This window comes from Rhinichthys klamathensis, unplaced genomic scaffold (assembly GCF_029890125.1).
Source record: "Rhinichthys klamathensis goyatoka isolate OS25496 unplaced genomic scaffold, OSU_Roscu_1.1 h1tg000360l_1, whole genome shotgun sequence".
NCBI lineage: Eukaryota > Metazoa > Chordata > Actinopteri > Cypriniformes > Leuciscidae > Rhinichthys > Rhinichthys klamathensis.
The window spans coordinates 72,447-88,483 of record NW_026606869.1 but is presented as its reverse complement, the minus strand read 5'-3'; the positions used below and the strand labels follow the sequence as shown (position 1 = coordinate 88,483).

General features: G+C 37.2%; 2 protein-coding genes across 4 annotated transcripts; one reads left to right on the top strand and one right to left on the bottom strand.

Moving 5' to 3' along the window:
- Nucleotides 1-279: 279 nt before the first annotated feature.
- trmt5 (tRNA methyltransferase 5) lies at nucleotides 280-3,786 on the bottom strand. Of its 2 annotated transcripts, none has more exons than XM_056233129.1 (5): nucleotides 3,723-3,786; nucleotides 2,819-3,453; nucleotides 1,309-1,433; nucleotides 568-1,222; nucleotides 280-438 (listed from the first exon to the last, which is right to left on the bottom strand). In XM_056233129.1, the coding sequence occupies exons 1-5, from the start codon at nucleotides 3,740-3,742 to the stop codon at nucleotides 383-385; spliced, it is 1,491 nt and encodes a 496-aa protein (XP_056089104.1). In that variant the 5' UTR covers nucleotides 3,743-3,786; the 3' UTR covers nucleotides 280-382. The 2 variants fall into 2 exon arrangements, with proteins under 2 accessions (XP_056089104.1, XP_056089105.1); XM_056233130.1 differs by having other exon boundaries at nucleotides 2,819-3,488; nucleotides 3,723-3,755.
- A 70-nt stretch (nucleotides 3,787-3,856) lies between these two features.
- slc38a6 (solute carrier family 38 member 6) lies at nucleotides 3,857-15,682 on the top strand. Of its 2 annotated transcripts, XM_056233133.1 has the most exons (16): nucleotides 3,859-4,100; nucleotides 5,284-5,405; nucleotides 5,603-5,676; nucleotides 5,849-5,901; nucleotides 6,132-6,171; nucleotides 6,962-7,040; nucleotides 8,490-8,572; nucleotides 8,655-8,713; nucleotides 8,788-8,847; nucleotides 9,900-9,950; nucleotides 10,107-10,186; nucleotides 10,270-10,370; nucleotides 11,316-11,440; nucleotides 11,515-11,659; nucleotides 14,254-14,348; nucleotides 14,982-15,682. In XM_056233133.1, exons 1-16 carry the CDS (start codon nucleotides 4,014-4,016, stop codon nucleotides 15,063-15,065), a joined length of 1,338 nt encoding a protein of 445 aa, XP_056089108.1. In that variant the 5' UTR covers nucleotides 3,859-4,013; the 3' UTR covers nucleotides 15,066-15,682. The 2 variants fall into 2 exon arrangements, with proteins under 2 accessions (XP_056089110.1, XP_056089108.1); XM_056233135.1 differs by lacking the exon at nucleotides 14,254-14,348 and having other exon boundaries at nucleotides 3,857-4,100; nucleotides 11,515-11,551.
- The last annotated feature ends 355 nt before the right edge of the window (nucleotides 15,683-16,037 follow it).

Below are 16,037 nucleotides of genomic sequence, written 5' to 3'. Positions count from 1 at the left end.
CCTAAAGACTCACTCACAAGCAAAGAGAAAGGCTGCGGGTGTTTGGATGCATGGGAAAGATTCCTGTGAAGGACTTATTGAATACGGCCCCTTCAGAAGGCCAGGTTCAGAATATTATGAAGTTTATGTTGACATAACCATAAACAAGCTTTAATAGGTGTACAGATATTTTTGTTGATCAGTTTTGTTATTTTTGTAATGCTGCTTTAGTTAAATAAACACACAAAAAATGATTTGTCAATGTTGGTTGCGTGATCGTCTCAAAGAAATGCAACAGCATTCACCCGACATGGAATGATAATTTATTTTAAAAAAATTAAAAGAACAAAAAACTAAATACAAACCATTTTGACAGGCAAATTAACACAAACACTGAGTTTATTCAGTCTGTCAAATCCTCACACTTCTGTTTCTTGGGACACGGCTCCTCTGAACTGTCTATGGAGGAAAAGAGACATTTTAGTACAGCAGAAATGACCCGCCACCACTACAGCATGGTGTGTATGTCTTTATTTCATGTTTTAATACTGCTGCCAAATGTCACTAGTGAGTTTGATAGTCTCTTACCTCTGTCTTGGGTGTGTGTGCGGTACAGGACCCCTCTCGGCAGGGTAAAACTCACACACATCATCTCCTTATTAGGTGCCACATTCCTCACCAGGTGTACAGAACACTGTCCTTGCAGGGAAATCTTTAAACTCGCCTCTGCCCGCTCCACTACATCCCTCTGAGCATCATCTTCCTTGGAGAACCCGTAGCAATGCACCCGAGGCAGGTTGTCATCCTGGCGGGACAGACTCTGGTCTGGCTCCGGACCCAGCAGACCTCTGAAAGCATCAAGGAACTCGAGAGCCAGTGCGGGGAGATTCATCACCACGTGAATCTTTTGTGATCCCTTCATTAGAGCAGGCAGGCGCTCCCGGACCGGCCCCCGGATGAAGTCCCGTCCATCCATGTTAAATGAGGTTATCTTTCGGTCGACCTTGTTGAGCTTAGCATTGTGCTGGAGCCAACGGAAGGAATCCGGGTTCAAGTCGTTGGCAAGGACCTCGCTGCCTCGACGGGCCGCTGGGATCGCGAACGGACCGACCCCGGCGAAAACGTCTACTACAGTATCGCCACGCTGAAGGAGGGCAACGATGCGCTCGTGTTCGGTGCTCAGTCGAGGGTTCCAGTACACTCGAGAGAAATCAAACTCGTAAAATACACCATTCTCCCGTACCTGAGAGGGAAAAAAAAAGGTAGATTAGTCAGATGTATCTTTAATAAATCATGTTTATGCTGAATCCATATATTAGGTGAACTCACCTTTGCCACCATGTTACTCTCGCCTGCCAAAACCTCCATTTGGAAGTTCCTGTAAGTGGAATCAATGGTGTTGGTCTTGTTGACCACGCAGGTAATGCCGGGGTTCTTATCTATGATTACTTGACCTGGAACAAAACACAAAGTCTGTTGGTGGCAAAACAGCTTGGCAAATGATTTCATGATTGCTCATTACTGTAGAATCAAATAGAATCATTATTGCAGATTGCAGAATCAAATCTCAGCCACAACAGTCTTGAAAAGACAAGACAGATTTAAACTTCAAGGGATAGTTCACCCAAAAATGAAAATTCCGTCATAATTTACTCACCTTCATGTCGCTCCAAAGCAGGATTATTATTAACTAAAACTAAAAATATAATTGAAATAAAGCTATATATTATTATATGAAAAAAACAATGAAAATTAGAAATTGTAGTGCCTTGGCAACTAACTGAAATAGTTTGAAGTTGAAGCACTAAAATTAACTGAAAATAACTCAATACTAAAAACAATTTTTTTAAAAAACTAACAAAAATGACAATGGCATCTAAGAAAATTACTAAAAATTAAACTAAAAATAAAAAATAAAAGCTAATTCAATATATATATATATATATATATATATATTCGAATGTTTGGACCAAACTAAATTGGACCACACAGATTATCATTGTATGGACAAAAACACTACAGGTTCAGAATGATAGTTCACCCAAAAATGAACATTCTGTCATTAATTAGTAATTACTCACCATCATGTTGTTCCAAACCCGTAAGACTTTCGTTCCTCTTCGGAACACAAATGAAGATCTTTTTGAAGAAATCTGAGAGCTTTCGGTCCCTCCATTGACAGCTATGCAACTGACACTTTGACGCTTCAAAAAGTTTATAAAGAGATTGTAAAACTAATCCATATGAATTGAGCAGTTTAGTCCAGATTTTCTGAAGAGACAATCGCTTCATATGATGAACAGATTAAATTTAGGCTTTTATTCATATATAAACATTCACACATCAGTTGTGGTAAACGAAAGCTCAAGTATGTTCGCTTGACGTGCAAGAACCAATGAGGTTCTTTCTCGTGTTATGCAGCACGTTTGAGCTCCCGCAAGAGGTTATGTTCTTGTGCATCAAGCAGGTTTGGTTGAGCTTCTGTTTATGTTCGCTGATCAATGTGTATATATGTGAATAAAAGCCTACATTCAATTTGTTCATCATATAAAGTGATTGATTCTCTTCAGAACATTTGGACTAAACTGCACAATTCATATGGATTAGTTTTACGATCTCCTTATGAACTTTTTGAAGTGTCAAAGTATCATTTGTATAGCTGTCTATGGAGAGACAGAAAGCTCTCAGACTTCATCAGAAAGATCTTCATTTGTGTTCAGAAGATGAACGAAAGTCGTACGGGTTTGGAACAACATGAAGGTGAGTAATTAATGACAGAATCTTTGGGTGAACTATCCCTTTAAGGTGATTTCTTGGTTCATTTATTATCTCTTCTTACCAATCAGTTTTTTGTAGGGGAGCTGGTGGTCTCTCAGGTTCATGTGGGCGATGTGGCCCACTCTGCTAAATCCTGACGTCACATCCTGTCCTTCAGGAAGTACAGCTCGCAGAATCTCTTCACTCTTAAGGTTCTCATAGGTGAGTTTCAGTTCGTATCTCTGGATCTCCTGAGGCACCCCATACGCTTTCAGAGCTTCTGCCTCCTCACTGCCGAACGAATCTGTAAATGTAATGCTGTTCGGATCCAATAGCATCAGCCGATGTTCTCCATTACTACAATCTGTATTACCATCTTCTTTGTGTTCATCCACGACCCGTTTGAGTCCTGGCCTCTGTAGTGCCACTTTCTTCAAACTCTTCACCAATTTGTTGAGAACGTTGGTTGGTATCCGTATGGCAGGAACGCTGACTGTCTGACTGAAAGCAGCCCGGTCCAGTTCTGTCATTCCTCGGACTGTGGGAGGGGGTTTGTAGAGCCCCAGATCAGTTGATGTCTGGGGTTGGTCAGGCATGGCTTTCTGATAATGGACCGCAGTGGAAAACTGGAGGGAAATTCTTGCAAACTGGTTTAAATTCTGAGGCAGAGAGATACAACTGTGATGTTTCTGCACAAGGAACAAAAGTCTGCCAGATCTGTTGGTCATGAGAGGGAGAGAGAAAGGTCATGCCTGTATAAAAGTTTAATGAAAAAAGAAAAGAAAAAATAATTTGCAACCTTTTCGTGAATGCATAGACTACAGCTAACAACAGTCTATATAAATCCCCGTTTCTAGCAGCAGACTGTTATCTACGCCTGATAATAAACTAAAAGATTATCTATTTAGCCACATAGCTTAAACCGTGTAATTCAACAAATAACCTTAAGTTTAATATGATAAACACAATAAACTGTAACAGCTCACCCTCTCCAGACAGCTGCCATGCGAACACGCTTTACATTGAGTGTACGTCATTACTGAGCGACCGAGACTTTGGCTGTGCTAGAGGTGATTGGTCTGTGACGTGCATTATAAAAAGACATGTGACTGGTCGTCAATAATCACGTGAACAGGGATGTTTACGTTTGCTTGTGTTTCTGTGAAGCCGGTGGTGTGAGAGCTGGGCACATGTACTGACGGACCCAGCGGTGTCTAAAAGCGAATGGCCGGCTTTCGGTCAGTGCAGAAGAGTAAAGAGACACTACACGGTGGGACATGGGGAAAAGCGGCGCAAACTACAGCGCGCAGACGCGGAGCGAGTATGAGCCCATCGGAGAGGAGTGCAGACCGCTTTTAATCCAGGTAACGTTAAACCACAGCCAGTCATTGCTCAGTTACATAAATAATAAAAATAAGAAGAACCAGAACAAGAAGAACGAAAGGGATGTATTTTCTGTCCCTCATGAACATGTGTAAATAATGACTAAGAATTACAATGTTTATATAATGTGTGTTTAATGTATACGTTTACTGTTTTATGATATGCTTATTTAAACTAGGAAATATAAACAATTTGTGTATTATCCTTGTTTATGTATGGAAGCCATTTTCCACCACACAACAATTATTATATAAGAGGTGGGAAATATTAGATTCTAAGTGAAATTATGGGACAAATCACAGCCATAACATAACATCTCTACTATTTATGGCATTGTGGCTTATCTCAAAATGTCACCTTTTCATATCATAGTTATGATATAGAATCTCACATTTCCCACATTTTATGTACATTTTTGACTTTTTATCCCATGTTTTTCATAATTGACCTTTTGTCTCGTAATTGTGACATCATTAATTGTGACATAATCATGTGACATATTGTGTATTTATTATTTGATTTTTAGACTTTAGAGGACATAATAATATATTAAAACAGAATTGAGGTTGTCCCCATGTTGTGTCAACCCTGTTACCATCATTTATTCTTTTTATTATTAAAATGATGTAAAAGTTCTTAGTATTAGCTGCTTCCCAAAATTTTAAACTGCACATTAAGATGACAATTTTTTTTTAGCACTTAAAGCATTCTTTGTCTGATAGAATGTTTAAAATTAAGACTCTTTTTGATGGGTCAATATTAATTTAGATAATAATAAGCTTCATTTTTTTAGCACAGTATAAAATGTACAAAGTGCTTCCAAATCCAGTCTAAACTTCACATCCACAATGCTGTACTAGTTTTATAAAGCTGTGCTTGAAATGGATAGAGTATGTGTATTTCACATTTTAGTCATTTTCACATCACATGCTGATCTTATGCAATTTTATTGTCTTTGCTTGCAAAGATTTCGCTTCCCTTTGTGCTTTCAGTAATGCAGTGTGTAAGCAGACAATAATGACATTCATTATGCAATGCATGCTTTGTCTCTTGCCTAAAGTCTAGGATTAAATTAGCCTCAGTTTATTCCAGTGTGAGCTTCATGTTTAATTTCTGATGCATTTTTGTCATGTTTAATGTCTGATGCATTTTTCTTCCTCACAGGATGTTCAGGTTAGAGGTGCATCCTTCATGTCTTCTGCCTTTAATCTGATGAATGCTATCATGGGTAGTGGCATCCTGGGTCTCTCGTATGCCATGGCCAATACGGGCATTATAGGATTCAGGTACACGCAACGCACACAGTGTTCACAGTTCAGCTTTGTTGACAACATTTGTGGTATAATGTTGATTACCACAGAAAATGTGATGCATGCATCCCTTTTTTAAGCAAAAAGTGCAGTTGCAGTAAGGCACGTACAATGAACAATCCTTTGAGCTTGAAGATCAGGTGTTTTTTCAACTCTGCATGTGTTCTTCACAGTATTCTGTTGCTCGTGGTCTCCAGTTTGGCTGTTTATTCTATCCATCTCCTGCTGCTCCTCTGTGACAAGACAGGTAATATCAACTCTCACTTTTGACCTCTTCTTTACCCTACTCACTCCTGTTTACCTTACATAATCTGTGACTATAACTCCTCACAAGCTGTACATCAGATCAAAAATCTGAAATGGTCTTTCACGATTGTACATTTTAACCGATCACTATTGCATATGTTTATGTATGTTAGGCATCAACTCTTATGAAGCGCTTGGAGAGAAAGCCTTCAACAGACCTGGCAAGGTTGGTTAATATCACAGAACTAATACCTTGCTCTATTTATTTGATTTTGTCTTTGTCTGAAGATTGCCTGCTTTTAATTTGGAGTAATGCACTACAATGTTTCATTTTGTTATATGAATAAATAACTCATCATTGTCATTATCCAAGTGCTCATCATAATTGAATTCACCATAGATGTGAAATATGCCTTGTTACTCCTTTAAAACAAGTTTTTCTTATGTTTTGTGCAGATTCTGGTGGCCTGTACTATTCTCATTCAGAACATTGGCGGTGAGCTTTTCACTTTCACTTTTTATTTAGACGGTTAAATTATATTACTTAATATAGTTCATATAAATAAAATCATATTACTAAATGTTAACCTGGTACCCCAGAGGCAGAGAGTCTGCTGTCTCTTTCTCTTTTCCTCTCTCTCTCAGTTTGAACACGTTTTATTGGGAGGATATGACTTTTGGCCGGCTATGTTTCCGACTTTTGGAGGATATGTATTGCCTAAGAAGTTAGCATAGCAGGTTCACCTCTGAACAACAGCTGTACTAAAGAATGGTGTAAAGTGAATATAGAAAATAAAACTCTGTTTCTTCTCTTTCTTTCTGTCTTTCACTCCGCACTGCTCACTACTCACTGTGAACTGTAGTGAGTATTCTGTGTGTTATGTGGTGTTTAGTAGCAGTAAAACAGACTGTCTTATTAATCTACCATAATGACTTAACAGTCATTTCATCTCACTTTTACATTGTCTTTAGAATGGCAGCAAGTGTCTGATTGTGTGAGAACAAATGTTTGGCTGCAGTCAGGTTTAATCTGTGTATATCACCATGTATCTCTGTGTGTATATATGACCATGTGATATGAATTTGTGGCTGTTAGTGTTAGTTCAGAGTATGTTGACCTCAGCACTGTGCTGGGTTTTACAAAGGCTGTGTCTGTCTGTGGAATGGTTTGGCTTTTCTGAGTGGATTTGTGCGCGTGCGTGAGATTGCATTATGAGCTGTTATAGTGCATGTAGGAGGTGTTGTATAGCATGTATTTATAATGTGCTGTCCTTCTCTTTCTTTAGCCATGTCCAGCTACTTGTTCATCTTGAAGTCTGAAATGCCTGCAGCCATCACCGGCTTCATGAGCACAGAGAGTTCTGGGTAAATAAATATATGCTGGCCTTACCACACCCTCACACCCCTTCTAATAATGTGCAATGCAAGTTTCCAGTGTGAATACATTTTTTTTTCTGTTCTCACTGAAATTGAAATGCTTATTGAAGAAACTATATTAGCTAATCAGATCATACTAAATGTTTAAAATGAGCATAGCAAAAAGTAGAAACCAAACAACCAACAAAATGTCTTGTTTACAGTGTCCTTTTCAGTTCAGTTTCAGTTTAAACTACTATTAATATTAAAATGTTAAGAAGCACCCCAAACTTTTGAATGGTATATGGTTTATCAGAACAAATATGATTTACATCTGAATTCAGTGTGTTAGAATTCATACTAAAACAGAATCTGGCTGAATCCACAGAAAAATCCACAGGGAGAGACAAAATAGAAACACCATTCAGGAAGAGAGATAGAAAGGGACACTTTCACACAGGATCATTCACTTACTGGCAGATAAACACTCTTTCTCTCGATCCTCTGCCTTTAAGCGAGTTTCCAAAAGAGAAAGTTTTCCTGAGTAAGAATGTAACGGTCATTATTTTATTAGCCGCTGTTCTGAGCTGTGGTTTGACTGTGCCCCGTCCCCACACAGCTGGTTTGCATTACAGGTCCGTTCACGTAAATCTTGCACATGTGTTCTGCCCAATGAGAGTCGTGCCTGCCCAAGATTCCCTTCGCCAGCACAATTACTGTGACCAGACCCAGACACACACAAACATTACCACTCTCTCTCTGGGAGGAGCAAAAATCACAACCCGGCCACAGTATACACACTTGAAACTGTAGTCATTTACTGTAAAATAACATTATTCTTTCAGTGGAGTAATTTATCTTCATTTTTGCAAGCGGATCAGCTGGGCTGTCTAGTACCTCCCTGTTTTTAAAAGAGAACCACTGGAGATCTCTCATAAACACCAACCTGTTAAAGATTCAGTCTCTCAGTTCTCAATCATATATTTTTTTGTTTTAAAGTACTCCTTTTAATATTGGCAATGCATCAATACACATACTTTTACTTTTTTTTTCTCCATATTTCTGTGGAAACCAGGATTATTAATCTTATCTATCAAATTAATACTTGTATTTAGTAAGGATGTATTAAATTGATCAAGTGACAAAAGATGTTAGGAAAATTTCTATTTCAAATAAATGCTGTTCTATTGAACTTGTAAAAATATTAAGCAGCACAGCTGTTTTAACTGTGACAATAACAATAAGAGTAGGAATAGTAAGAGGAAATGTTTCTTGTGCAGCAAATATTAGAATTATATCCAATATTACTGTTTTATTCTATTTTTGTTTAAATAAATGAGCATACGAGACTTCTTAATAAAATGAGACAAATATTCCCGAGACCAAAATCTTTAAATGTGTGTGCATCATCTTCACTTGGTGTCATTTTGTCATGCATTTCTTTTCTGTCCTCCATAGAAAGTGGTTTGAGAATGGCGTTATCCTACTGATTTTAGTCACTGTAATTGTAGTGTTGCCATTGGCTCTACTTCCAAAGATTGGTGAGTATCATCAGGGTTTGTTTTTCTCAATATTGTTTGTGTGTGATAGAATGCATATCTTTGGTTTCTGTCTTCTCTTCAGGTTTCCTGGGATACACCAGCAGTCTTGCATTCATCTTCATGTTGTTCTTTACCGTGGTGGTGAGTTGAGTCACTCTATTTAACTGTCTGTCTCTCTATCTTTTTTCATGTTGATGTTTTCATCTCTCTCACAGGTGGTAGTGAAAAAATGGTCCATTCCCTGTCCACTACCATTGAACTCCACTATGAGCCTGGTAAAGACCACACACACATGCCCTTGCCTAATACACCCCAAATTAATACCCAAAACACAACTTGGGCAGCTGCAGAATAATAGACTTCAGTGTGACCCATCTAAAACCTTAATTTTCATTACAACAGACAGGCTAAAGTATGGAAACCCATTTCTGCCACACAATGTTGAAATTATGATACAAGTCATACTAAATATTTCTGAGATAAAAAAGAATGTTGACATAAAAGTTGAAATTTACATACTTTAACTTATCACATTTTGACATAAGACATATACTAAGTCATAATTATTAGATTAAAAGGCCATGACTATGACAAGTTAAAATTATGAAAGTCATAATTTGGACTTTCTCATAATTTGGACTTTTTAAACGTATAATTGAGATTTATCACAATTTTGACTTTCATCATAAATATGTCTTGGTGTGCCACGATTTCGAGTTATGTCGTATACAAATTTACCAAAGCATGCTTTTTTTTCTTATGTAGCGGATATGGGCTTCCTTAAAGGGTTAGTTCACACCAAAATGAAAATTCTATCAGTAATTACTCACCCTCATGTTGTTCCAAGACTTTCGTTCATCTTCGGAACACAAATTAAGATATTTTTGATTAAATCTGAGAGCTGGATCACTCCTCCATAGGCTTCTAAGGGATCGAAACTTACCGGCCCAGAAAGGTTAAATACATCGTGAAAAATAGTCCAAGTGACTACAGTGGCTCTATCTTAAGTTTATCAAGCGACGAGAATACTTTGTGCACAAAAAAACAAACAAAAATAACGACTTTATTCAACACTTCATTTCCTTCTCTGTGGGCCTCGAGATTTCACGTAGTGTAACTGACCAGCGCTTCTGGGTTGTACGTGTATCCCTAATTGTTTTAATAAGGGATGTGACCTTTGACCCTCTTGAGCCAGAGGTCAAACCTTTACTTCCTGATATTCAGCTACAGATACTGTAATATAAATATCAGAAAGTAGTTTTTCATTCTGTTCCCGTCCTGATTTCATTCTAATCTTCAAGTTCACATTTTGTTTTTCTATCCGTAGAGCTTAAATACCTCCGAGTGCACCCCACAACTGTTTGCGATCTCTAGTAAGGTGAGTGTGTGTGTTTTCCTGAGAAAGGAGAGCTATGTTTTGATTTAAAGGCCGCCTTCCAGGACTATTAGAAACCCAAATATTAGTTGTAATATTATAGCATAACCGCACACACATCAGGAGGGTGAGAAATGACTGTGTGTGTGCGCATTGCAGAGTGCTTATGCTGTCCCAACAATGGCTTTCTCCTTCCTGTGCCATACGGCGGTTTTACCCATTTACTGCGAGTTACACAGGTCAGTTCACTCAGTTCTTTCTGAGCATCTGCCACATATATAGTCTGTTGTTGCCTTATGGTGTGAATATGTGTGTTTTTCAGACCCACAAAACGGAGAATGCAGAATGTGACAAATGTCAGCATCTCTCTTAGTTTCGTGGTGTATCTGATCTCTGCTCTTTTTGGATACCTCACCTTCTATAGTAAGAACATTGCTCAAGCTGCACAACAAGATCCTCAGTGTTTGTTTTGTGTGTTAATCCTGCTCTTGGAGATCGACCTTCATGCAGAGTTTAGCTTCATCTCTCTACTGTATTGCACAATGCAACGCTTGAAGTGACATTTTTAGTGTCACAAAAGAGCTGGAAGTAATGTCAGACCCTGACCATTATTTATTATTTATCCAACCAATGTGAAATTACAATTTTTAATTTGGAGATGATAACTAGACTTACTGAATGCAGTGTCTTAAAATAAAATAAATTTAAATGACCAAAAATCTCAAATTCAACTGTTGCAATATGAGCAAACCATACACTGGTTTAAGTTTAACAAACCTAAACTACACTACACATAATTTTGAATCAGTCAAGTGTCATTTGCTCATGAATCAGACTGGTTGTACTGTATGTTTTTTGATTCACTAAAAAGAACAGGTTCGTAAGAGTTATTTGTACATTAATAGTACTTCACTGTGTGTGTTTGCTTTTGTGTGCATACAGTTAAGACAACTCGATAGAATGATTTCCTTGCCATTATTTTGCAGTAAACCATCTTTCTTTTTATTTCACATTCAATTCAGACTGCAAATGCACATTAACAACTGGAGTAAACATGATCCCCTTGGCAGTGAGGCCGAAGATTCAGACACACTACTACTGAAACACTAATATTTGAAAAGTTGTTTTACGGTTTCACAAAGTATCTTTAAAAATTTGATGAGAGCCAGTGTATACTAATTAGTATTCTAATATTCCAATATGAATAAAGCCCATGATTAGCTGCATTAGGTGTGTTTGGTTAGTGTTTTTGTCTCTAGGTAGACCCCTGGATTATAATATTTACTGTTTCAGTTCAGTACTCTTTGGATTAATCTGTTAATGACGAAGATAAATTGATTAATCTGATCTAACATTCTTTATCCGCAGCACATGTGGAATCAGAGCTGTTGCTAGGATACGACACCTATCTACCTCGTGATGTTTTGGTGATGTCAGTGCGTCTCGCGATTCTATTGGCCGTTCTTCTCACTGTGCCGCTCATTCACTTCCCAGTAAGTCAAACACCAGACTGTGAACTATTTAAAGAAGAAATTCAGAAAACATAACCTCCCTTTCTTTCTCTCAGGCACGTAAAGCGTTGTTGATGTTATGCAAGAGAGAGAGTGAGTTCTCCTGGCGCTCTCATTCACTGTCCTGTATTTTCATCCTCACTCTTGTGCTGCTGCTTGCTATTTTCGTCCCTGACATCAGGAATGTCTTTGGTGTGGTCGGTGAGTGTTTGTCCATACGCGCTCTGTATGTGCTTGACTGTTAAATTCACTGCTCAACAGTTAAACGGGTATGTTTATTAGGGCTGGGTATTGACACAGATTTCACAATTCGATTCGATTTCGATTCACAAGCTTGCAATTCGATTCCGATTCGGTTCAATATTGATTATTTTGGATATTAGGTACAATACATGGCAAATGTTCACAAGGAAAACAAATCTCTTAACTAATGCTGTAAACTATGGGAGTCAGTTGTAGCCTACTAGGCTTCATTAGCCTACTATAATATTGAAGGTAAAAATTAACTGATTTGTAGCTATACAAACACTTAAATTACACTTTTATTTATTTTTATAATAATAACGTTATATGAAATATAAACATTTAAATGGTGGCTGTCATAAAAACTTGCCAGATTTATTCAAACATGCATTAAATATCGAAGAACATTAAAAATGATAACGAATATGTAATATGGTGCATATATTTAGCAAAATGCTCCTCTTTAGAGTTAATTTTTCTAGCTGACTAACGAGTTTATGGTCACATATGGTTTTACTTTACAAGTTGTTTTACTGACATCTTTCCACGGTTGAAACACTGATTGAGCGATTCCATGTGACATGATACGGATTTCGATAAGTTGTACTCTATCTTTTAACACACTTTCAGATGTTCATTCATGTTTATTTCGCGCTGTAACTGGCATTATTAAGGCAGAACAGAGATCATGTGCGCTCCTATGGAAGCAAATAAGAGACATAACTATTTGAAATTTAACAGCAACTGAATACTTAGTTTTGAAATATTTTATTTTGAAAAACATTTATCTGAATTTATTTCCTCTGAATTCACCCCTTTGAAATTATTTTACTTTGGAAACCATGTATCTGAATTTATTTGTTTATTTGTTTTGTTTAAAAACCTGAATATCGATTTTAATATTTTTCAATGCTCAAAAATTCAGATACAAAAAAAAAATCAACTTACAGAATTTCAGATAAAATAGATTCAGGTTGATCAAATTCAACTGCTTAAATTCAGATCTCAAATTCAACTGCTCAAATTCAGATCTCAAATTCGACTGCTCAAATTCAGATCGAAAAATTCAAGTTAAATATTCACATGGTAACATCCGGGCAACCCAGGATAGGCCACGCCCACACCGGGGGGAAAGCAATCCAACCGTCTCTATTGATTTGCATTGCGAGAGGCTGCCTCCTTGTCATTTATGACACAAAAAACAAAACAATGTCTAAAAGCTGTTGTGAGACAAGGTGTACAGCAAACAAGCAAAATAACCCAGAAATTATTTTTTATACGCTGTCGACCCCAAAAACGGTTTGTTTTTCAGGACATAAAAGTGGATAAATTGAGAAAGAGCGCAACTATTTCTCGAACTACTCTGAGAGAACTACGCCCAGCCTCCCCATATAGCACTGGAACGCGACATGATATTGTAAAAAAAAAAAAAAAATCATAATTTTAACCATGTCGATTGCTTATTTCACCAGCCTATGTGAACCTGAGAAGAGGAGATATATTAAATGTACCCATTCTTCCTGCTGATGCTTCACGTCTTATTGCCTGAAGCCTATCTACTTTTGTCTCCTTAAAGGCTGGCTTTACCGGTTCGGAAGCTTATAAAACTGTATTTCTGTTGTGGGTTTTTTTAGCTTATTTGCTGAACACCTTGTCACACAGCAGCTTTTATGCATTTTTCTGTCTTTTGTTATATGTTATTATAAGGAGGCAGCCTCTCGCAATGCAAAGTCAATGGAGACGGTTGGATTGTTTCGCCCCGCTTTGGGCGTGGCTTAAATACGCTCTGTCTCCACACAGGCTCAGCTGTTTTTCCTATCCTGGGTTGCCCGGATGTTACCATGTGAATATTTAACTTGAATTTTTCGATCTGAATTTGAGCAGTCGAATTTGAGATCTGAATTTGAGCAGTCGAATTTGATCAACCTGAATCTATTTTATCTGAAATTCTGTAAGTTGATTTTTTTAAATCTGAATTTATGAGCATTGAAAAAAATTAAAATCGAAATTCAAGTTTTTAAACAAAACAAAGAAATTCAGATACATGGTTTCCAAAGTAAAATAATTTCAATGGGGTGAATTCAGAGCAAATAAATTCAGATAAAGGTTTTTCAAAATAAAATATTTCAAAACTAAGTATTCAGTGGCTGTTAAATTTCAAATAGTTATGTCTCTTATTTGCTTCCATAGCTCCGCGCTGCTGCTTCTCTTGAGCTGAGCTGAGCCAGAGCGATCTCACGCTACAGCACCAAAACGATAAATTTATGTTTTTGAATTTCGTAAGAAAATGGACGTAATTTGAGACTTTTAGTATCAATAGTAACAAACCACAAAGATTATTGCGATTTATTGGATGGGATGCGCGCTACAATGTTCCATTGATTCATTCATCAAATGAAAACAGGATGACTAATCGATTCTTGAGATTTGAGAATCGATATCGGTTCGTAAAAATGAGAATCGACCAATATCGAGAAATCGATATTTTTTACCCAGCCCTAATGTTTATTGTTTGCGTGTGTGTCTGCATACCTTTTCATGTGTGATTCCAGGCTCTACGACCTCCACATGTTTGCTGTTTGTGTATCCGGGAATGTTTTATTTGAGAATCAGCTCTGAGCCAATCAGATCTCTCAATTCAGCAGGGGTATATAAAGTCTTGCATACATTCAGTACTACATGATGCATCATGCATGAGTTGCTTTGCACTAGACTGTTAGTTCTGAGGGAATTTTACCCATTTGTATTACTCTACTGTTCAAAAGTTTGGAGTTGGTAAGATTTTCTTATGCTTACCATGGCTGCATTTATTTGATCAAAAATATATACTATTACTACAATTTTAAATAACTGCTCTTTGTTTTAATCTTTTTATATGTCTGTGCCATTGTTTTGTCTCAAGATGCAGACCATTAATGCTATTTTCTTAGGCATGTTTATAAAAGCCACCTAAATGCCCTAAAAGGCCTAATCCTGGCTTAATCTAAGTCCTGTCTGTGAAACCAGACCTTAATTTTTTTGTGAAAACAATGATTTTTCAGGATTCGTTCATGAATAGAAAGTTCAAAAGAACAGCATTTATTTGGAATGGAAATCTTTTGTAACATTATAAAAAAAACGAAATGACCCCAAACTTTTGAGCGGTAGTGTAAATTATGTCTGACTTTACATGTTTTTGTAACGTAAAGTTTATTTTTTTTACCCTTGAAATGTTGATTATTATGTTGCTTTCTTTAGTTTTCTTTCCATAAGCATCTTTTCCACCTTTCCTCTTTTCTAGGCAGTGTTTCTGTTGGTCATTGGCCTGGTTGTGGGAGTGCTGAGCCTGTGTGTCATCATTGTCTCCTGGGTTCAAGGTCCTTGACCTTTAACTTGATCATTGTGGGACACGCTGCATTGCATGAGTCGTGAGCTCAACACCTCCTGCCTTGAAGAAGAACCTTATTTTACAGGTTATACACCAGTCAGACTCTGTTTACTGGACCAAATGCTGCTTCAAGAAGGGAATCCTTAAGAGATGAGCCAACTGTGCTCTTATGATACTCCTAATATTCTCATAATCCTGTAATGTCACTTGAATACTGAACAGAGGCACAATCAAACCCAATATCCAGCAAAGCAATGAAATGCATAGTAATCAATTCTGAATGTCTGAACGACTCCCGAGTTTGACAATCTATGAATCAGACGGTTGCCCGTGATCTGTGAAAAGACAGTTTGAAACCAATGAATGAAGCAGCTGCACATTTTCCAATAACTAAATATCTGCTTAAATCTAATATCCACATTCAATGAATTGGAAAATTGTTCTGATCGTGCCTGTCTGGAAAGAAAAAAAAACTGATTTATTCAGTCTTTATATGTATTCGATTTTTGAAGATTTTTCAGACCTGTCAGGGTATTTCTTCACCAACGCACTATCCAAAGATTTTTTGAGATGATTGAAGTTTAGAAAGTTTTTTTTTTTGTTGCCATTTTAAATAAATAGAACAAATAATAAATTGAAATATATTTTTTGTTTGTTTTACCATTGAAACCCATATGTCCAAAAGGACAATTTTGATGTATTTTTATGTGGAATTAAATAAATAAAGGGAAATACAAATTAAAACTTGTTTCTCACTGGCTTTTGTACTGTGGCATCTGGAATGAAGTCTGTGATCCATGTTTAGTCTAAGAGATCCAAGCATTACTGTGTGTTTTTGCTGGTTTGCATGTGAGAAAGATTGATAGACAGGCTGATTTTTCTTCATTGATTTGGACAGAGGGTTCTCTGTATGTCAGATAATGGAAAACAAATGCTCTGTGTGTGTGTGTAGTCTGTGGCCTTTGCTCT